The sequence below is a fragment of the Brachycentrus maculatus genome, unplaced genomic scaffold (genome assembly GCF_059751285.1).
Source record: "Brachycentrus maculatus isolate JH-2025_06_01 unplaced genomic scaffold, ASM5975128v1 h1tg000229l, whole genome shotgun sequence".
Lineage (NCBI taxonomy): Eukaryota > Metazoa > Arthropoda > Insecta > Trichoptera > Brachycentridae > Brachycentrus > Brachycentrus maculatus.
The window spans coordinates 18,180-41,748 of record NW_028280980.1 but is presented as its reverse complement, the minus strand read 5'-3'; the positions used below and the strand labels follow the sequence as shown (position 1 = coordinate 41,748).

Sequence of the window (23,569 nt, the reverse complement as noted above, 5' to 3'; positions counted from 1 at the left end):
GAAGAAAGCATTTCACAAAATATGTGCTAATTAGCGTGAAGACGTTAATGATCACTTCAAAAATTAATAAAAAATACATAACTTCAATTATTTTCAGCACACATCAAGACAATAATAAATACATATGTAGTGCAGTTTACTCCAATTACTGTATGTACATAACTAATAGGTATAATTCAATTTGCATGAAAAGCAACCAATATAATATTTACAATGTAATTAATGCATATATTATCTATTTGTAAATTTAAATAAAATATTATTTATTAATCGCATCAAAAATCTGAATACAAGTTTTGTAAAAAGTACAATATTTGACCAATATATGTTTTTTATAAAACTGACAAATTTTAAAATTAATTATAAAAAAGATATACATGTAACTATAATACCTTAAAAACCTTACAGTTGACTAGAAAATAAGTAGAGGTTTGAGGTCACATTAGCAATTTTAAAAAATTATATTTTTTTAGTAAATACAAACAATCCAAATTTAATTGATGCAACTGAAAAAATGCCAAGTGAATCAAGCCTCTAATAATACGGGTAATAAAAGGAAATAATATTTTAGCCAAATTTTTGGTAAAGGTAAAAAATTGCTTTTTAACAATTGAATGACGAACAAATAATTTTTTTAAAAATACAATTGAATTTGTATTAAACATGACAGCTTCTTGATACATTCCGTTCAGTAAAAATACTATATTAATCTTTTATAATGATAATAATACTTTTTTGTAAATAATTTCCATAAATTTGCAAATATTCAAGAAAATGAATAAAAAGTTTGAAAAAAAAAACTGATAAATAATTGTTTGAATTCAATATTGTTTTACGGTTTTGAAAAAAAATCTATTTATATATACAGCATATTTTGATCCAACAGCCATGTTTATGTATTTAAAAAAGTCAAATTCTTCAAAAAAATCATAATACAATACAAAAGAGATCAATAAACTACAGAAGGCGATGATTATTATTGTTTTGAATGTAGACACAGCTTTTCCCCAAAGAAAAAAAAGAGTTCTTACCCTCTTATAATAAATAATATTTTTAAGTACTATCGAATACGCTGTTTTCACAAATTGAAAATAACTACTTCAATATAATGAATATTAAAGGTGTATTTTGATGATTCTGATTGTTTCAATATAAACATTTAAAAACATAAGTTTTCGTTTATAATTTAGTATTGTTAAAGTCTGAGAAAAACAGCATCGACATCACATCAGCTGAAAATTTTCCTTGCTTTTTTGGAGGGTGAAATCCACGTGTTCCAGTAGTAAGAAATAGAAGTTGTCATGTCATATACCAATTAACATTTTGGTTGCCCTATAAATTTACCACCTCTTGGAGCTGGCCATTTTCTGTGCTCATTGCGTAATGGCAACAATAAATGTCACAGGTTAAATAGAAACACATCACATTTTCACTGAAACGATGTGTAAAGCTTCTAGACTGAGTACGATCCAAGAAATAGCTTGTAATAGTTGTTCCGAATAAATCCACCGTGGTGTGAAAAACCGGAGATTAGATGAACACGTATTAATATGTGAGCAGCAACCTAATACTGGTAACAAAAACACATACTTATACGTGATCGGACCACAAAGTGTTGAGCGTTATTTATTGTTTCGGCATTCACTTTGTGGCAAAACATTAAGTTATAAATAAAAACACCTATTTTTTACCACTTGAGTATTATATTGTTACGACTAGTTTCAGAAGCTTTGGATGCTTCCATGTATGGGTTTGAATATAAACTGTTTGTATTCTAACCCGTAAATGGAAGCATCTGTAGCTTCCAAAACTAGTTGAAACAATATAATACTCAAGTGGTAAAAAACAAGTGTTTTATTCATACTTTAAGTGTCGAGTGGCAAAATATTTTTTCTTTATACTCTTCTTCTTTTTGATGGCTTTTCACCCATCTTGGGTGTTATAGCCAGTGTCGAGTTATTATTTTTATACAAAACTCATCAAACAACATTAACCATCGCATACTATAGGTTTGGAATACTATAAAAAAAATAGTAAGCATTATTTGTAGGAATGAATAAATACTAAAATATAGGCACAAATTATACAAATCAACTTTCAGCTGGATGCATTGTAGCGTTTAAGGAAAAAGTAACCTTTTTATGATTTTAATTGTTCAATTGTATTGTGGCAAGGTAGAGTAGTTTGATGGATACACATATCGCTCACTCTTTTCAACAACGTTATATATCAAAATTGTCAATTTTCAATTGTGCATGTTTTCGGAATGCCCAGAAAATGTACTACATATATCCCAGCAAAAGAGGCATATTTTTAACTTAATATTTACCCGCTACAGGGCAGAAACTGTTGTTTTTGCACTTTGAAGAAAATGGAGAAAAAACCTTCAGGTTTTACCTAAAAAGATCTGTTGCACAGTAAAAAGTTCAATAAGTGGCTTGATATTTATTTTTAATACATTGTATTATATTTTCAAACTTTCAAAACATTCTCCTGATTTTTGACGTTCTTGAAAGGAGTGAGCGATATGTATGTATACATAGTTGTCGATATTTATAACTAGATTAATATTGGATTTTTTTATAGTTCTTTTATGAACAGGCCATACAGAAAAAAATGTTCCCAGGCATTCAGTAATTAGATAGGGATAGATTTTAAGTAACATTATACTGTAGTAAAACAAAGAGTTATAGAAGAAAACATAAAATTATCTTCTAAAATGTGTTATTAGCTCAATATGTTGACCATATGCAAAAATATGGTAAACATATTGAGATTCATTAATACAAGTACAGTTTAATACTTTCAATATCATTCACTTAGTGGGGGTGCTAAGTTAAGGGGTAATCTATTTATTGAAATGAATGACAATGATATTAATTGTAATGATACTGGAAAGTAAAGAGAGTTTTGATATTCCATTTCTCTTATTGATTAATGTGAATTTTTCTCAATTCATTTTCATCCAAATAATAAAGTTGTATTGTATTTTCAACTTCCTATACACTGATTTTATTTCTTTTATGGCCACGCATCTTTTTACTGAATGTATGGAAGCCAGGATTGCATTACTGAACATAGTTTTAATACTGAATTAAAATACAAAAGTAATCAGCGTACAAATAAAAGTAAATCCTACAAAACTAAAATGTGGAATGTGATCACATTACATCAAGATTGTATTTACATATATCTTTGATACAATTCAAAGTAAAATGATGGAAATTACTATGATAACTAAGTTGTAATACCGAAACTATTGTTTCAAGTACGTATGCCCATACTATGTCACATTGGTCCATATTGACTAATTTTATGTATCAAATTCACACAGCAAACTTAAAAGGAAGAATATAATTTTTTTCTTCCTCGGTTAAATAAGAAACTACCTTAAAACATATTTTTTTCAATAAAAAATCTGATTACAATTACATATTGTGAAAAATTCTGAGATTAATAGAGATGCAATGAATAGTAAATTTCCATAATTTTAATTTTCTTTTTTCATCAATGTTAAGTTTGCAAGAACTCACTATGTACTCAAATACAGTTCAGTTTAGAAGAATTTAATCTTCAAATACAGTTTGAATTGCAATAACTCACCCCTCAGATACAGTTTAGTTTGCAAGAACTCGATTCCCATATACAGTTCAGTTTGGAAGAATTCAATCTTCAAATACAGTTTAAATTACAATAACTCACTCCTAACATACAGTTCAGTTTGCAAGAACTCACTATTTACTCAGATACAGTTCAGTTTGAATGAATTTAATCTTCAAATACAGTTTAAATTGCAATAACTCACTCCTCAGATACAGTTTAGTTTGCAAGAATTCACGACTCAGATAGAGTTCAGTTTTCAAGAACTCTCACTTGCGGACAAGTTATTATGTATTCGGTCAAATAGTAATCAGATAAATCATTGCATCTCTATCAAATTATTAAAATTCTTTTGTTAAAATACTGTAAGATTCAATGAGCTTTTACAGCAAAGATAAGGTATACATGCCCACATTAATATATACAGATGATTATTATTTATGCATAATATAGAACATATCAAATTGCGGACAAAAAAAACTTCTTACAAAATGGACTTACCATATTATTATAAAATATTACCACATAAAGTTAGTTAAAATTATGGGAAATTCCTATTTCTACAGGAATATTTATGAATTATGTGTCAATTTAATATCTCAAATGAGTACGGATATATTTTATCACAGTAACATCCGATAACATCTCCGGAACTACAGTTACAAATCTATTACAAATTCATATCGTTTTATTTTGCACATGTTGGCTTTAAGTGCGGCAGTGATAAAACTAAAAACTATGTTTTCTTTGGTAACGTTTCGAAATTTGGAAAAAAAATTGATAGAATTTTAATTCAGAAAATTAACACTAAGTCAGTCAGTCCTGGTATAGTTTGTTTAAAGTCACTGTATGAAATATATTTCTATATACAGTAGAACCTCTCGTAACGAGCACCTCTAATAACAAGTAAATCGCATAACGAGTCACAGAGAAAAGGCAAGTCCCTTTTTTTCGACGTTCACTTGTGAGCCGAGACTTTCGCGCCAGTTAAAACAAAAAATGTTTCGCTTAGCAAGTAAGATTCTGGAACGAATTATACTCGCTATGAGAGATTCCACTGTACAGTTAAACCTGGATATGAGAGACTAGGACATAAGTGAAACCGTTTAAAAAGAGCTGGCTAAAGGTCCTGTCATTTTACACTTCTGTTAACAAAAGCACGGATATAAGAGAGACATCTTTATAAGACGAAAATGTCACGATCTCTTGGGATCTCTTGTATCAAGGTTCGACTATACGTATGTTATATATATATACACATACAAAAATGTTTTATGTTATCTTCTAGACTTTTCATGGTTAGTTGTTCAAACATAGTTTTAAAAGATGTCGATTTTATTAGTCATTTACAAATCGTATATGTATATCATTAATAACTAAGTTGGTTTATTTTAAAATAATAGATTAAGTACACATTGTGGGGAGATGCAATTCAACCAAACTTATATATGAAGAACATTTTAAATTTTATAAAATGTGATTGGGGAAAAGTGTAGTAGACCACATGAAATTTATTTATTAAAATAAAATTCTATAGAATTTCTAAAGAAAAATAGTAGAATTTTATTCCTAGTTTATATTTACCATAAAATGACACAGTACAATGGATTTTTATTGAATATTGGGTGATGCTGTTCAATATCGCATAAAGAATATTCGATTGGATGCTAATATGTGAAATTCTAAACCGGTATTATAGTAGACGAATATCAGAAGAAAAAACTTTGTGAACCCTTTGCAATTGTACCAATTACTTATTTGGTTTACAAAATAGATAAAAGGGTCTCACATTAGCCTTTCCGGGAGTATGGACATAAATGAACGTCGGTGCGAATTTTTTTCAAAGGAGTATCGTCGTTAGTGAACGTCGAAGTCTATCTGTCAGTTGGTTTGATGTAATTTGTATAGTAATGACATCTCTGGATATTTGTATTTAACTTAGTCATAAAATAAAACCTGTGAGCTTTATTCTTTATTTAAATTATTTTTACATAATTTCTATCTTCATAATACAAAGATTTTATTTAAAAAAATACATATTTAATGTAAATAAAAAACACTCCCCAGAGAAAGTCAGACATCAATTATTGTACTCCTGGAAAGGTTAGTTTTATTTTGTATATAACATTGTGGAGTATGCATTAATTATTTTTATTAAATAAATGAGAAATTGTATCACATAATGTCAAGCCACACTTGACGTACGTATGAAAAGGGTTAAATATAAATCAATGTTGGCTGTATAGAAAGCAAAATGCAAGAAAAAAAAGAAAGATAAATGTTGATCTCCGCTAAATACAAGTTTGTTATACGGAAGGCAAGATTTACTAAAAGTGTAGTTTAAAATGAAGTACCATTAATTTACAAAAAAAAAATTATTTTATTTTAAACTTCTTACCTAGAAAAAAAAATCCTTTAACCACCCTTATTAATTCCTCTCCTCTCCTTCTCCTTCCTGCTAAATCTATTATTTTATATAATACCCTTTTTTGTTTTTTTGTTTTATCTCTGAATGTTTTTTAATAGTTTTATAACATAATTGTGGAATTGTTTAATTGGCTTTTTTTTAAACGTAACTATTTTTTGTCAATGTAATGTAATGTTTATTATTGTTAATGTAACTATTGTTTTATATGTAAGCTGTACAATTCCCGAATAAATAAAATAAAAAAAAAATAAGAAGAATGGTTTAGTTAAAAATCAATAATAACTGAACAAATCCGTTTAAAAAGCTAATAACTGGGATATTTCCTATGTGGTTTACTACACGTTTCTACTCAATGCATCAAAATAAAAATTAGTCAAAAAGTCCAATACAAAAAGTTCACTTAGTAACACATATTCATATTATAAAATACTGCAGATAATGGGATGGTTAATGTATAATGAAAATAAAGACACAATTGTTCAATTAATTATAAACATGGCATTTTTTATTTGTAATCTATAAAGGCAGCCATACACAATTTATTGTCAGAAACTCGTGTTTTATTTTTAGATTATAATAACATACATCATAGAGAGATCATGGTTAATCAATTCTCTGGTGCGTGAGACAAATACGAAAAAAAAAACAAAAATAAACACACTGAGAAAAAAATTTCACAAAATAGATAATTTACAATTTCATTACATGATTGAACATCGAGACTTCTAAAAAAAAGGAAAACATGGATATATTTTACGATTACGTATACCATTAGGCTGTGATTAATGCGAGTGAAAGGTGGGAACTTTAAATTATATAGTATACCGTAATCAAACATTTAGATTTTGAAGGCGATTTCATTACCATTTTATGACATATCAAACAAGATTGATAGTCAGTTTCAGGTTAGGGATTCTTTGTGCCAACATCTAAGTCAGTGGTGTTATTTAGTGAAATTATGCCTGATTCTTCTGAATTTTTTTACATTAAATAAGTCACAATGTACTCAAGTTATTTACGCAAAGATCAGACCAACGGTTGTGATAAATGTCTGCATAGCTCAGGAGTTAAAGCACCCGATAGGAAATCAAAGGATTGGATTAAAATTCTGGTACAGAACAGTTATTTTTTCCTATAATCTAATCATAGGTCGTAGATATTTCTCTCTCTCTTTGTTAAATACATTTGTTAATATAAATTAACAAATGTATTTAACAAAGAGAGAGAGAAATATCTACGAAAAATCAAACACTTGTTTTTTACCACTTGAGTATTATATTATTACGACTAATATCAGAAGCTGCAGTAGCTTTCATCTATGGGTTTGAATAAAAACTCAGACATAAATCATCTGTACCTTCCGAAACTAGTCGTAACAATATAAAAAACAAGTGTTTTATTTATAATTTAATATGTTACATTTTTAGCGTTTAAATAGTCACTTTATTCTTATTGATTGATTTGTACAAAGTTTAAAACAACAAAAATAGAGAATAAAAACTCAAGTTAATCATGTCAAAAGTATTTTTTTCACATACGTAATATGAAATTTTTTTGTAAAAATGTTTTTTTGGTATAATTTTTTTTTTAAATGCTACCACCTGCGACTGATACTCAGCATTAATCATGACATAGATTCATATAAAAATTTCTAGAGTTTCCGAATTTCAAATGCGTACAGCCTCCAAACATGGTATCCAACGTTGTAATTTTTCCATTATCAAGTCACTAGCTACTCACGAAGCACTTTGTCCCGCGAGGCGGGGCCCGCCTAGCACTATGGCTGCTCCAGCCAAGAGCCCTGGATGGTGTTGGGGGCCTTCACCTTGATGTTGAACTGCTTCAGCGTGGCCTCTAGCGCCGCCCCGTTCCCGCTGAAGTAGGCAGACACGGCGTTATGGAAGAGGAGAAGCTGCTTGTGCATTACTTTTATCTGAAATCACAATTATCCATTTTGATCATGGCTCGTTGTATCTTTAAGATTGCTTTCTCTGTTTGAAGGATCACTAGACCAGAGATCGTTAGAAGCGGTTCGGGAGTCGCATATGGCTTTTTGCATAAACATTTGCGGCTCTTTAGGCTGTCTACTCATTTTTAAACAACCTTATAACATATAGATGAAGAATAACAGATAAAAACTACAATCATGTATTAAATTAAACACAAGTCATTTTGTTCAAATCTGTGTAATGGTCAGCACGCTCGGATACCATACTGGTGGTCCCAGGTTCGATTCCCAGGCAGGCAGATAAGTGATTTTTCTCTCTAATATTTATCCAATATTACCCTGGACTGGTACCTGAAGCGGAGGGCTGATCATCTTTCTTTCTTTCATATGTAAATGATCAAGATAATACTGCGTTAACATGGTGCCCTGTGACCCATCAGATACGGATAAGGGTTTCAAGAAGTTATTTGTCAGATATAATAAAGCTTTTTAAAATAATCCATATAATTCAATTTAAAAAAAAAAATCTTAAATTTATTTTACAGGTCCAACAGGAATCAAACAAAGAATTCATAACAACCAAATGTGTTAACTACTACAGAGAAGAATATACCAACTCAGTCTACGATGCATAGAAAAATCTCACTTCAAAAATACTAGTCAAGTGGTCGAATTCATCAATCGAAAAAAAGTGCTCACCCGATTTTCATCCAAAAATTTCAACTTGACGGAGACGTCTTGTTTCAACTTTTCATAATTCTGACGGTGGGCCTCGTATTGCTTCTTGATCTCGTCCACATTGTCTGCACTGGGAGTTGTGGTGGACGCGCCGCTCAGACTCGCAGATTCTAAATCACATCTGTATGCATCGTACTCGATCCTTAAAATACAAAAAATGACTTAATTGTACAACGAGTTTCAGTTAAAATGACCTTGTTTATGCGACCACATGTTTAGAAGGTCTGAATATCAAATTTGTATCAAGTATGAGCAGTTCTAAAACAACAATTTATTTATAGGTATAATTATAACACACTATGTCATTTATGTTACATATATACCATAGTCCGCCTTCGTGGTGTAATGGTCAGCGTGTTTAGCTACCTTGCTGGAGGTCCCGGGTTCGATTCCCAGGGGGGGGGGGTGAAAATAAATATTAGTGATTTAATACTGTAATATTTATTTAATATTACCCTGGACTGGTTCCTGAAGCGCAAAAGTGATCACCTTGCCTTCATGTAAGTGATGATCAAGATAACACTGCGTCAATTTGATGCAGTGCCCTATGCATTAGGTGCGGATAAGGGTTATAAGTAAGTAATATACCATAATGTCTAATTTCTTGTCATGTTTGCTTTGCTGTATAGCGGATACATGTAACTTTAATACAAAAATATAATCAATTATTTTCTGTCATAATTTTTTTATTGATCTAATAGCCCACGTCAAAAAACATTTTTTTAACAAACTTCATTGTAACCAATGTGTTATAACGCATTGTTTGCGGGAAACATTTAAAATGCTTTTTTAACATACTGATGGTAGAGAGCGGGAGACGGCTATAAGTGTTCTATTCGCTCACTTTTGGTAGAGCGCGAGAGATGCCAAAAAACATTGTACAGATTGGAATTGGGTTTGCAGTTACTTGTGATTAGTATACGATCCTATTTAGTATACTATGTAATTAGGGTTGAGGTTGATGAAAACCGTCCGAAAACAATGTGTTATAAAGTATCAGAGTTTTAAAGTATCATACACAATGTATGAATATTCTCATTAAATTCAGGAGAAAAGAGGAGTAACAAAATGTATCTAACGAAAGTTGCATAAAAATAATTGAGAATGGTACCTTGCTGCCTCATACTGTCGGATGGTGAGTAAAGTATCTTCTATGGTTTTATGGCAGAGAGTGTTGACTGATGAAGTGAAGAAATTCAGTGCTCCGAGAAGGGTCTCCCCATTCCGGGTGAGATTCCGCTGTGTTTCCGAGTTGTAAAGGAACTCCTCTTGCAGCTCTGGAGATTTCTGAGCTAAATCCGAGAACGCTTCGCCCAATGCGTGCTAAAATAATGAAATACTAAATGAAAACAAAGTAATGATTAAATTAACACATTGTTAATATATTATTAGATTAAAACCAATATTTTTAGCTTTTCCACTTTATTTTTATTTGACCAGCGACCGGGTTTCGTCGTTACCGACATCATCACACTGGTGACTCAAATAAAAATAAAGTGGAAAAGCTAAAAATATTGGTTTTAATCTAATAATATATTAAAAATGCAATTCCATCACGAAGTGTCAGTGGATAATATAAATCTATTAACACATTGTTTGCGGGAAACATTTAAAACATGTCTTTTACATACTGTTGGTAGAGAGCGGGAGATGCTTATAAACATTCTATTTGCTTACTTTTGGTAGAGCGCGAGAGACGGCAAAAAACATTGTACAGATCGGAATTGGGTTTGCGGTTACTCGTGATTAGTATACAACCCTTATTGGTTAGCTAATTAGGGTCGGGGTTGATGAAAACACCCGACAACAATGTTTTAGATTAGCAAAAGCTTAAGAAGAGAGATCATTTGGTAGTTTAGGTTGGGACGGTTAGTTGATACGCAAGTGGGAAAATGTTGAAATAAAATCGAAAACTTTGATCTACAGAAAAAAATCTTATTCCTTGCATATTTTATTTTGAATTATTAAGTATTATCATGTCTTATGACAAAAAAAAAACGTTGAAACTCGAAATTACGAAATTTAAAAAAAAATAATGGTAACATTCAAAATTATTGATTAAATTAATGAACTTTAAATAAAAATATTTATTATTTGAATTTTGACTTATTTCATGAAACATGTATCCTTCCTCTTTATATGAAAGAAGTCTGAGTCAAGTCGTATGCCCTGGGATGCCTAGACTTTCGTCCGTAGGGTGAATAATCCAGTATCTGATATAGGAAGTAATATTAATATTATTAATTAGGAAATTACCTGAGTTTGCACGACATGATAAAAATGACTCGTCAATGCCCGGGATAACCGAAGGATATTTGCATACTTCCTTTGTGTGTCTCTTAAGTGCTCAATTTGTGCCTCCAAATCTGGAAATATGTTCATTAAATATTATTTGAATACATAACCACAGAATGTCAGATAAAATGATAATTTTTTTCAAATTTGCAGTTTACTTGGTATATACCTCTATTTCATAAAATTAATTGTGACAAGTGTTTCGATGCATTCTGCATCATTTTCAAACACCGTATCTGCAGCTAAGTCTAAATTTTAGAATTGTTTCCTTGGATCGTTTAAGGATGAAGAGGGGGTAGATGCTATTTCTCATTTATATTTATTAATTATTTTTTTTATCAGTGGGAACATAGAAAATAGGCTTTAGTCATTGTCATAATTATTAAAAAAAACTTTTTTCCTGTAATATTTATTTCCTATAGTATTTATTTTGACCTTCGCTGAGAATCGAACCCAGAAACTCAAGGATGGGAACTTAATGCGGTTACCACTACACTACTGAGGTGGCCAGTAAAATCATACACAGTCGTAATCCAGGCATCAGATTTAGAAAATAATTCATTTATTATATCTGTCGAGAATGAAGTATAATATATTAACACATTGTGTATGGTGTGCACATATTTGTGCGTTTCAGAAACCTTGTGTGGTGGCGGGGTGCACATTTTTGTGCATTTTGGCTACCTTCAATTTAGTATACAAAAAACACGTCATAAACTTCTAATCTCTTGGCCTTTTTGCTTTTGTTGTGTAGTGGATAGATGTCGTTGTAATATAAAAAAATAATACTGATATTAACTGGTTCAAAACATAGCTAATGGTCGTAATCTGTTTTGAAGGAAATGTTACAAATTAACTTTAAACAATGGATACAGACGGTGCGTTTTTTTCTTTGTCCTAAAATGAAATAAAATACAAAGATCATTGTCCTTTACTTAAGTTGGCAGTTGGTACTTACAATGTAATAAACGCGTGTGGGGAAAGCCCATAAATCATTTTTTATTCGCAGATTTTGAGTTTTCGGCGGTTGTTAAACTGTGTTTTTATTTTCTAATATTTTATTAGTGTTTTTAACATTTTTTTACTTTTGTGATTTGTGGACTAACATGATTATATTTTGAGACGTTAGAGACCATTTAACCGTTTTTGTATTGTTTTCGAGTTCAACCTCAAGTTCAAAATATGAAGTTCACTGACATATTTTATATTTCCGGACAGCTGTCTAATGTCGCCCGCCTCAAGATACAGTTTTATCAAAACATTGCCGTAACTAATGTGTTAAAGAAGAAAAGTTTTGATATCTCCCAAAAGAGGGAATGAATGAAAAGGCTGTTTAGGTCCGAATATCATGGATGAACCAAGTAGAAATGTAAGGCTTATGACTAGAATGCATTGCCTCCCAAATATGGTAACACTATGCCCTTTCTTTGCCTTTTGTCACATTTTCTATAGTAAAAGTGCCTACCCTGATAGTTCAACGTAGCGGCAATACTGAAAGCTAAATGCGTGGTGTATTACCCTATTCAACTCGCTTACCTGCGTCAATAGTTCTGGACGATTTACCCAATTTCTCATACATAAGTTGCTTGGTACATTTATATGTGGAGATGCTCCAGCTCTTTAGGGAATCCATTCTAGACGCTCCACTCTTCAGCAGACCACCGGCCCCGCCATTCTGAGTGGGAGTTGTGCAACCTGAAAAATGTTTACATTTTTACCATCCAATTTTTTGTCATTTTTTTCTCATTTGCCATGTGGTACATTTGAAAAACAGAATTTGAATTTTGACAGTAGGTTTAAGATTTAGATATATATATTTTATTTATTTATTTATTTCATATATAAATAAATAAAACCCTTATCCGCACTCCAATGGTGCATAGGGCACTGCGTCATATAAACGCAGTGTTATCTTGATCGTTTACACATGAAGGAAAGGTGATCAGCCCTCCGCTTCAGGTACCAGTCCAGAGTAATATTGAATAAATATTAAAGTGAAAAAATCACTTATATTTATTTGACCCCCCCCTGGGAATTGAACCCGGGACCTCCAGAACAGTAGCCGAGCGTGCTGACCATTACACTACGGAGGCGGACTGTATTTCATGGAAACATATTTTTTTTTACTATATGTATTACGGCTCTTTAGGCATGGCCTGTGTTGAGCCAAAATACTTACATGTCAATACAATTTTTTAAATTTTATTATTATTTGTTTTTTTAATTATTGAATTATATACATTACATACAATAGATACAGTAACAATTCAACAATTTCAATAACAATTTACAGTAAAAAGGTTTTACAATAAAATAATTACACCTGGACTTTAATTAACGCACTTTCTACCTTGTCCCTTCCAACGAGAAGCAACCATCGACGGACACTGTTCTTAAAGACATGATCACTACTGGAATTCTTAATGGTTTCGGGCAGCAAATTAAATATCTTTGGCGCAAGGAATATAAAGGTTTTTTGCGCAAAACTTGTTTTAACGGATGGGCCAACATAGTTTATATTTAATGCTGCCCGGGTAAGAATATTTTGTTGAGTTCTTACCTTATCCATTTGTGATATTGATTAATTAAGGTTAAAAGCAGAGGTAGATCAAAGAAATGAAACCTTGGTATGGTCAAGTATTTCAATTATTTGAAAGTGGTAAGGTCAGGAATAGGAATAATCAGCGGGTATGTGTGAGGAGATGCATAAATGTCAAAGAGGCGAAAATTGTTTGCAAAGACAGATTGATAGAATAGACAAATGTGCATCAGAATGTTGAATGACATATCGCTCACTCCTTTCAACAACATCATATATCAAAAATCACCAATTTTCAATTGCGCATGTTTTCGGAATGCCCAGAAAATGTACTATATCCCAGCAAAAGCGGCATATTTTTGACTTAATATTTACCCGCTACATGGCAGAAAGTGTTGTTTTTGCATTTTGAAGAAAAGGTATTGTTTAATTCTTTTTTTTAAATATACAAAATATTTTTCAAATGGAGAAAAAACATTCAGGTTTTTCCTAAAAAGATCTGTTGCACAGTAAAAAGTTCAATAAGTGGCTTGATATTTATTTTTAATACATTCTATTATATTTTTAAACTTTAAAAACGATCTCCTGAAATATCAAGTTTTTTTATTTATGACGTTGTTGAAAGGAGTGAGCGATATTAGTGCAGCATTCTATTCTCTCTCCCAACCCCTGCAGGAAAGCGGCGTGATGGTTAGTTAGTTAGTTAAATTATAAATTATTATTTTTTCTTAATTCAAGCAATATTCTTTTTTTCCGTGGAGTGTAATCGATTACATAAATTTAAGTCTACGAATGCATACCTTTACATTATAATAAAGTTAGTATTCACTATATAAAAAAAATTAAAGGGCCCTTGAGATATTTTGTGAAAATGGAGCTACATACGTTTTTCAATTCAAACCCTTATCCGCACCCCGATGGTGCATAGGGCACTGCATGATATAAACGCAGTGTTATCTTGATCATGACCACATGAAGGAAAGGTGATCAGCCCTCCGCTTCAGGTACCAGCCTAGGGCACTGCATCATATAAACGCAGTGTTATCTTGATCATTAACACATGAAGGAAAGGTGATCAGCCCTCCGCTCAGGTACCAGTCCAGGGTTATATTGAATAAATATTAGAGTGAAAAAATCACTTATATTTATTAAACCCCCCCTGGGAATCGAACCCGGGACCTCCAGTACGGTAGCTGAGCATGCTGACCAATATTATTACTACTACTGATAGAACACAATGATACCCGAATGACTTCAATGAACATGAAGCAAAATGTCGGTCTTTACAATTTTATTATTCTTATATATACTTTTTGGGTTGAACCTTGTATGTACATAGAATGGGAAAATTATACATGGCCCAAAAAATACATGATCAACACAGACCAAAATTCACATTCATATTTCAGTGCTTGCTCCTCACACAATAAATAATTTTCTTTAATTAAAATTAACCTAGCACAGAAATTTTCAATAGATCGGTATGGCAGATGTTGTAGAATCATACATCATAAATTTCTTGAGATGCAAATTAATTTGAAGTGTGTAGATGGGAAATGAGAACATAAAATTAAAGATCTGTGGGTATGCGTGTGTCGGTGTGTGTGAGTATGTGTGTGTGTGTGTGTGTGTATATGCGTGGAGCTGTGACCTTATTAAATGAATTCAACTACATATGTGGGACTCATTAAGAGTCAATAACCTTCAATAGTATATATAGAGCAATAGACAAACCATACCCTGATATTTCACTGTATTAATAAAACAAGTAATAAGTACGTTAAGAGTATTAAAATAGAATACTATAAAGTTGTTATTTTATTATATGTAAAGAATGAATTTAATTTTTTTTATTTATAATTGCATTTCTTTTTTACTGAATAATTAAAATTTTTGAATTAACTATTAAAAAAAAAGCCTTTTTCGAAGTGGGAGATATTTATGAAGAGAAAAGAATCCCCCTTATCAGAATGAGCAGAAAACCTTATTTCTTCATCATCAAAGCGTCTATGAACCATTATATATCTTCTTATTCTTAACCCTCATCCGCACCCGATGGTGCATAAGGCACTGCATCACATAAAGGCAGTGTTATCTTGATCATTAATACATAAAAGAAAGGTGATCAGCCCTCCGCTCAGGTACCAGTCCAGGGTTATATTGAATAAATATTAGAGTGAAAAAATCACTTATATTTATTTGACCCCCTGGGAATCGAACCCAGGACCTCCAGTACGGTAGCCGAGCGTCCTGACAATTACACTACGGAGATGGACTAATTGTACTAGGCGGATAGTTCGCTCACTACTTTCAAGAACGTCATAAATCAAAAAACTTGATTTTTCAGGAGAACGTTTTTAAAGTTTAAAAATGTATTAAAAATAAATATCAAGCCACTTATTGAACTTTTTATTGTGCAACAGATCTTTTTAGGTAAAAGCTGAAGGTTTTTTCTCCATTTGAAAAATATTTAGTATATTCAAAAAAATAATTAAACAATACCTTTTCTTTAAAATGCAAAAACAACACTTTCTGTCCTGTAGCGGGTAAATATTAAGTTAAAAATATGCCGCTTTTGCTGGGATAAAGTACATTTTTTGGGCATTCTGAAAACATGCACAACTGAAAATTGACAATTTTTTATTTATGACGTTATTGAAAGGAGTGAGCGAGTTGTTTAGTATAGTTTAGTAGTATTTAGGTAGGTATATTATGATATAGTATTCTACAAATTTTAAAAGAAAACGAGTCTTAGTTTACTCATTCAAAAGTTAAAAGGACAAAAAATGACTTTAGTCATTTTGTAAACACTTTGGTCAATCGAAAGATATTTTTTGCAAACAATACAAAGACTATAGTTAGATATAGATGGTTATAAATGCCGATAGTACCAACACATGACATTTCAAAAAGGTCAAATATGATAGTAAGGTTTTACTTTTGACTGGTTCATAACATTCCTATGTTTATAAGCCACATATTTAAGATTTCAAAATAAATAAAGTTGTGAAAGTTTAATATTTATTTACCAGTCGGCGCTGGAAAGGGCATGCTTTGGGAATGGGTAAGATATTTGGCTTCAGTCCCCGACGTTACAGAACCACTCGACTCATTAAGGGATGGAGTATCTTTCAGCATTTCGTGGATGCTTCGTTCTGAAGTGCTCGTGACGATCGTCTGCGCCATTATCACTGCGGACGATATCTGAAACCGATAATAAATATGAGCATAATAAAGCGGCGATGTCTGCCGAAATGAAAGACGTTCACGCCTGAAGTAACACAGATTCACTAAAAATAACGAGATACAGCCACGTCCCACGGCTCCCGAAACATAATATAGAGATTTAACAAACCACTCTACATTATTAATATCATTAATTAATAAAATATCAAGTGTAAAAACTGACGTCACTTAAAATATATTTTGACAGATGTATACATATGTCATATCGGACAAATGTTCTACAATTACCTGCAAATAAATACGATGTTATATTCTGTTCTTGAATTAACTACGAACAGAGGGATCTTGGGATTAGTTTCCAAATTATAAGATAATGAATTTTCACCAGTTTTTCACTAGACTTTTCCGATACAAAGTAGCATAAACAACCATAACTCGTCACATAGAAAATTTAATTCCACAGACAAATACATAGCGTAGAAAAAAAGGTTCCCAAGACACATAATAAAATTTGAGTACCTACCTACACAAATTATTTATTTGTTATTCATAAAAACTAATTTCATTGTTATTCTTCTAACCCTTATTCGCACCCAATGGTGCATCGTATTGAAGTAGTGGTATCTTGATCATAACTCACATGTAGAAGGTGATCACTCCTTCGCTTCAGGAATAGTCCAAGATAATATTAAATAAATTTTTGAATGTAAAATCACCAATATTTATTTTTACCCCCCCTGGGAATCGAACCCGGGACCTCCAGCATGGTGCTAAACACGCTAACCAATACACTGCGGAGGTGGACATTGTAATTATGAAGAATCTTGTTGAATTCCATATTTTTTGGGTCAATATTATTTATAAAAAAGAAAAAAAAATGAACGGAAATGGACAATAATTTCTAAAAAAATATTATAATCTCTTGATAAAAAAAGAAGTGAATGTTTTTAGTACAATGCATAACATTTTATTTATTTATTAATAATTGAAAGTATCCAATAGTTAGTTTTGAATGGACGAGGACCAGTAAGGGTTTTAAGAAAAAATATTTTTTGGCATTGAAAATAACAATTTTTTTTTTTTAAAAACACATTGTTTATAAAATAATATACAGATAGATTACATTATACATATTAGTATTATTTGGAGATAATTGAATTTTATTTACAAAGCATTCAGATATTAGCTTATATCCATATATGTATTTGCCTACCAGAAATGATGTACAATTATTCCTCTAAATTCAAACAAAATAGTCCTTTTATATTTCTGGCCATGGTAAGAATTTGAATTGATTTCATGAGATATTTTAAAAGTTATTCACCAGGAAAAATTAGGGGGAAATCAAAATTTCAATCAGTTTTGCAAGGCCCCTGTTCTTTTTTAAAATGTGTTTGCTGTAATAGTGACAATTTAATACTTAAGAGATTGAATAAATAGATTATGATATATTTATCCAATTGGAGCCATAAGTATAATAGGTCAAAGCATGAAAAGAAAATGTAATAATATAATGGAGATGACACCACAAAGCCATAACAATTATATCAAAATTGTTTGTAGGGACAGAGAATAGTATTGGAACAGGTAGTATGCTGGCCATGTAAATTTTAGTAAATCAAGATAGTCGGATATTATGAGCACAAAAGATAGACCCATTTGTGAGGGTCCGGTGTCACATTTATCTATATGTCGTTTGTATAATCATATCGGTTTGAGTTCATAATCAGTCGGGTGTGGTCCCGTGGTTAGTGTCGCGGACTCTTGAGTCATAGTTTCTAGGGTGCGAAATAATGAGCCGCTTAGGCTCACAGAAATAGTGTGAAATTGAAGTATTTTTGTAAATAATAAAAACACAAATATTTATCTTTTCAATTTAAAAATATTGTGTCTGGAAAACATTGAAGTATATATATAAATATTATATGTACAACATTATATAATTTATAAATAGAAACACGTTTTAAAAAAGCATATTTAGTTTAAACTTTGAAAACATTCGCTGTTTATAATCTTAACACCCCTCCATCTTATTCCTCATTACCGTGGGGTAGTGACCGTTAAGGAACCAATTTAACACAAAGTAATATTAAAGCCTGTCCAAGGCTTTAATAGTACTTTGTGTAATGTAAATTGATTCTAAAGTTGATGTTGTGAAGTATTGGCTACGAAAATTATTTGTAATAAATGACTATATAAAATTATTATTGGTTTTAGATTATAAATTTTCTTTATTGTGTATAACAATATGACTAAGGAAAAGTTTCAGCAAAACTTTCAAATTCTATCGCTATATAACGAAGTAAGAAAACAATTTTTACAAAAAGAAAAATTTATTATCATGATGGAAACTGTAATTTTCAACATTGCAATAATTATTTATGGATATTTATTGCTTATTATCTCAATGTGTCGATCCATTTTTAGCTTCGTATCATGAAATTTTAGTGTATTAACATAGACCATAGAGTATTATCCTTCATAAATTAATCACGTCAAATATTTCTTTCCAAACATCTGTGACTTTTTCTCGAACATTGCTGATTTAATCAGAGAGTTTTCTTTGTAGAATGGGTTGAGCGAATATTTGATGTAGGCTTCGTACATATCGTTGAAGAAGTTCTTGATGCCATCTTCATTCTTCATGTCGTGCACCATGATGAAGCGCATGTGACTCGCGGTAACGAATGCGGAAACAAACCACTGGTTGAACTTGTCAACAGACTTCAGGTACATGGTGTTGACTTTCCACATGTGCTCGTCTACAAGGTCCAATGCAGCATGAGCAACAAACTGGTTTAAATGTCTGTGATCTTCTTTCTGAAATAAAAAAATGGAACTTGTATATTTCATATCATCATTAATGACTTACAAGAGGTACAAACATTTTTCTAACCCTTATCCGTACCCAAGGGTGCAAAGGCACTGCATCGTATTGACGCAATGTTATCTTAATCTTAACTTACATGAAGGCAAGGTGATTACCCCTGCGCTTCAGGGACCAGTCCAGGGTAAAATAAAATAAATATTAGAGTGTAAAATAACTAGTATTTATTTTCATCCCCACCTGGGAATCGAACCCGGGACCCCCAACACGGTAGCTAGATATGCTAACCATTACGCCACAGAGGCGGATAAACATTTACAAAAAAAAATTGGCGCTTATAATAAATACATAGTAGAGTAATGTTTCTAAAACGTTTTGTTTGATAATAAGACTACATCAAAGCTGCCTCTTCTCTCTCTCATTACGGAGCATTGTGACCCTTGTGGAAACAATGACTCTTCTCCAGTTATCCCTTGACTGCGCTACACGTAGCACTCTAACCACCGAGGTGCCTGCTGCTGTTTTAGATCTTGTGATGGACCAATCAAGTGATCATGTGGGACACCTCTCCCTCTCTTCCCCTCCAGGCACTCACAGGCAATCACAACCAGTCATTCCAGGAGAAAGACCTGAAGAATCCGTCAGGTACAGACACTGACCAGATTCAAGTTATCTAAGTGCAACTCCTGACCAATGGACCCGTTGGTGGGTCTAGCTGTCCGTGGAATAAGAGCACGCGCCTATAACACATCATTTCAAATGCATAAATTTTTCTCCTTTCTGCTGCTTTTATAGTCCATTTTTCAGCAGCCTAGAGATAAATGGAGTGAACCAAACTCCTGACAAGCTTTATCTTGGTGCCTTTGCATCCTGGTTTTTCCAGATTTTGTCTAGCTTAGACATGGCACTTTTGACAATTGGGATAAAACGTCTGAAAGCTGAATATTAAAATTTAAAAAAGAAAAAATGCATAGGTACCTTAACTTCTTTATTTGCAGGTGGAAATTCCATTTCAAATATAGGATTGTCGAGATGCCCGACTATAACAAAATAATATGTTCCAGCCATTGTGATCGTTATGAGAACATCAATAGGTCAAGTAGTTTGAACACTGCCGCTGTTTAAACTTTTTTTACCGCCTGGATTGTAAGATCAGTAAATATATTTTAATGAATAATCACCGGACCATAGCTAGATTGACATCAGAGGTTAATATAAAATAAAATCAGAATAAAACATAGTAAGTTTAGCAAATATCCATCAGTGCAGAATATTTGACAGTATTTTCGATTTTGACATTAATTTGACACAACGAAACATTTTCTATGGAGAGCGAAAGAAAAACAATTTCTATAGAATTGTCGATGGTTATGTTGCACACAGTGCTGCCAGATAGGTAAATAAATAACAGATTTTTTAAAATTACCGTACCTACCTTTTTTATATGTTAAAGTGACTGATATCTATAGCTTATACAACATCACTTTTCATGGCCCTACTTAGACTTCAACGTTATAAATTTTATTGTCTTATTAGTAGATTTTACTCTGCCTAAAGTTACCATATTTCATATAATTCATAAGTTAAAACTCTAGGCAAAAAAAACTTACTATCTCGTTAAAGGGATGATTTTGAACAATTCAATGATTCTTAGTTAGCAATTAAATAACTTAGTTATATGATTTGACTTATGAGTTACATAGGATATGAGTTGATGTAACAAGAAGGAAAATACGTTAGATTTGTATTTATTTAAATATGCTTAGGAATTTGAAATAAAACACGTTAAAGTAATACAATATTGTATTATATTTTGGGTTACAGGAAATAAAAGCCTTATAGTGAGAGCTAAACTGGCAGTACACAACGAAGTCTTGGCACCAACCCAAATGAATGGAAGTGAAGAGTGGATTTGGCAAAAGAAGGATGAAAGTAGACTGAATGAAGTGCGATCACTCATACGAATGTGCGGCAAAACGATGTATGATAGATGTTCAAATGGTGAAAAAAGGAAAGAATGCAAGGCTGTGATGAGCATTTTCGATAAAAAATTGAAAGGTGTGTTGAGATGGTTTGGACATGTGGAACAAATGAGTGAGGAAAGAACGCTAATACACATTTATAGGACGAAAGTAGTTGGAAATAGGAGCAGACGAAGACCGAATCAAACTTTGCATAAAACTTTAGTGTGAACAGGAGTTAGAATAATAGGTTGGTACGAATGAGAATTGCATGAATGTAGAAGAGGCGAAGATTATTTACAAAGATGGAGAATGGTGTGACGTTTGATTCTCTCTGCGGCATGATGGTTTGGTCAGTTAGTTAATTAAAGGAATGTAGTGACGTGTAAATAATATCAATTCATTTTCAATATTCCGCTGGGAAGTGAATATTTTAATCTTTTTAATACCCTCCGAAAGAGCTGAAGCCAATTTTGTCTCGAGAAACTCTTTATTTCGCACAATTGTACAACTGTCAACAGAAATTAAATTCCCATTCCTCTTAAATCCTATTCGCCTGATGAATGAATAAGGAAATTACTTTTGTCCAAGGGTAAATTAATTTCTCGAGTTTGACACCTGTCTCCGCAGATAGAGGTGTTTCTTTTCTCTGCGAATTCTTGTTTATCCGTTTGTATGATATCGTTATTGTTCAACCAAATTATTTCTCCTCCGCATAACTCAATTTCAATTACTATCGAAACGTATTATTTATTGATTCGGCGTGGACTTTGTGGAATGACATGTTGATTATTGAAAAAAAAATTATTAACACTTGTAATAAACCACTTAATGAGTTTTACTTTATTATACAAAACTAGTTTCGAAAACTTACAAATCTTTTCAGCTACAGGTGAAAATTAAAAGATAAATTTTAATTTTAGTTTTAATTTTCACCTTTAGATGAAAACATCTTCAAGTTTTCGAAACTAGAAGATGTTTTCATCTAAATATATATATATATATATATATATATATATATATATATATATATATATATATATATATATATATATATATATATATATATATATATATGTAATAATAATAACCATATCCGCTCCCTAGGTGGAGCATATGGAGTCCACAAACTGTCTCGAGGCTTTTCTGTCGGCTGCCAGCTCCCTTGCATCCTCCCAAGTCAGATCCGCGTCGCGAAGTTCTGACGAGAACTGCCGACGAATTGTCAGCAATGGTCGTCCTGGGCGGCGCGAACCTGATGCCTTGTAAAAGAGGCAAGCTTGATTAAGGCTCTCAGGAGGCATGCGGAGTACGTGGCCAAGCCAACTGAATCGCCTTTTTTTGACGACAGTTGTGACCAAGATTTGCTGCGTCCTACGCCTTATCTCTTCATTCCTCACAAAGTCAAACCACCGCACGCCTAAGATTCTCCGCAAACACCTGTTCTCAAAGCTTAGTACACGGCTGCTTTGGGCCCTTGTAAGGTGCCATGTTTCACAGCCGTATAAGAGAACAGGAGCAATGCAGGCATTGTATAGGCGGCATTTGGTTTTCACCGAGTATAAATCCGATCTCCAGACAGCCTTCATACTGTTGAATGCGGACCCAGCGAGTCCTAATCGCACTCCCAGTTCCTTTTGAAGGCTGCCATTTTCAGTCGCGTACACTCCCAAGTACTTGAAACTCTCGACCCTTTCGATGCGCTGGTTACTCAACGTCAAGGGTTGTTGGGCATCTAGGCATGAGCTGTTGCACAACACATGGGTTTTTGCAACATTTATTGTAAGCCCCATGTGCTTAGAGTACCTATTTACCCTGTCGACGATCAATTGAAGACCCTCGACGGAGTCATCAATTAAAACAGCATCATCTGCGTACTCTAGGTCGCAGAGTTTCCGGGAGGGGGAGATGGATATACCTCGGTCAGATGGTAATGACTTTCGAAGAATGAAATCCATGAGGATGATGAAGAGAAACGGTGCAAGGACGCAGCCTTGTCTGACTCCGGTAGAGACCCCAAACCAATCCGTGACAACATCATCAACTC

The 23,569-nt window shown here is 32.4% G+C and overlaps 2 protein-coding genes across 2 annotated transcripts; both read right to left on the bottom strand.

The window, feature by feature from the left end:
• Positions 1–6,514: 6,514 nt before the first annotated feature.
• Positions 6,515–17,151, bottom strand: Arfip (ADP ribosylation factor interacting protein arfaptin). Its single transcript, XM_088264504.1, has 7 exons — positions 17,023–17,151; positions 16,578–16,752; positions 12,546–12,704; positions 10,971–11,080; positions 9,826–10,037; positions 8,676–8,856; positions 6,515–7,961 (listed from the first exon to the last, which is right to left on the bottom strand). The coding sequence occupies exons 2-7, from the start codon at positions 16,732–16,734 to the stop codon at positions 7,806–7,808; spliced, it is 975 nt and encodes a 324-aa protein (XP_088120630.1). The 5' UTR covers positions 16,735–16,752; positions 17,023–17,151; the 3' UTR covers positions 6,515–7,805.
• Positions 17,152–19,048: 1,897 nt separating this feature from the next.
• On the bottom strand, positions 19,049–20,871 carry Trs20 (trafficking protein particle complex subunit 2). The gene is made up of 2 exons (XM_088264505.1): positions 20,540–20,871; positions 19,049–19,554 (listed from the first exon to the last, which is right to left on the bottom strand). Exons 1-2 carry the CDS (start codon positions 20,627–20,629, stop codon positions 19,225–19,227), a joined length of 420 nt encoding a protein of 139 aa, XP_088120631.1. The 5' UTR covers positions 20,630–20,871; the 3' UTR covers positions 19,049–19,224.
• Between the last annotated feature and the right edge of the window lie 2,698 nt (positions 20,872–23,569).

Excerpts from the sequence above, each read along its gene's own strand:
- Arfip (XM_088264504.1), bottom strand. The coding sequence starts at position 16,734 with ATGGCGCAGACGATCGTCACGAGCACTTCAGAACGAAGCATCCACGAA. Across the intron at positions 12,705-16,577 it reads GCCCTTTCCAGCGCCGACTG|GTTGCACAACTCCCACTCAG; the intron begins GTAAATAAATAT and ends AACATTTTTCAG. Across the intron at positions 11,081-12,545 it reads GTCCAGAACTATTGACGCAG|ATTTGGAGGCACAAATTGAG; the intron begins GTAAGCGAGTTG and ends ACATATTTCCAG.
- Trs20 (XM_088264505.1), bottom strand. The coding sequence starts at position 20,629 with ATGGCTGGAACATATTATTTTGTTATAGTCGGGCATCTCGACAATCCT. Across the intron at positions 19,555-20,539 it reads CTGCAAATAAAGAAGTTAAG|AAAGAAGATCACAGACATTT; the intron begins GTACCTATGCAT and ends TTTTTATTTCAG.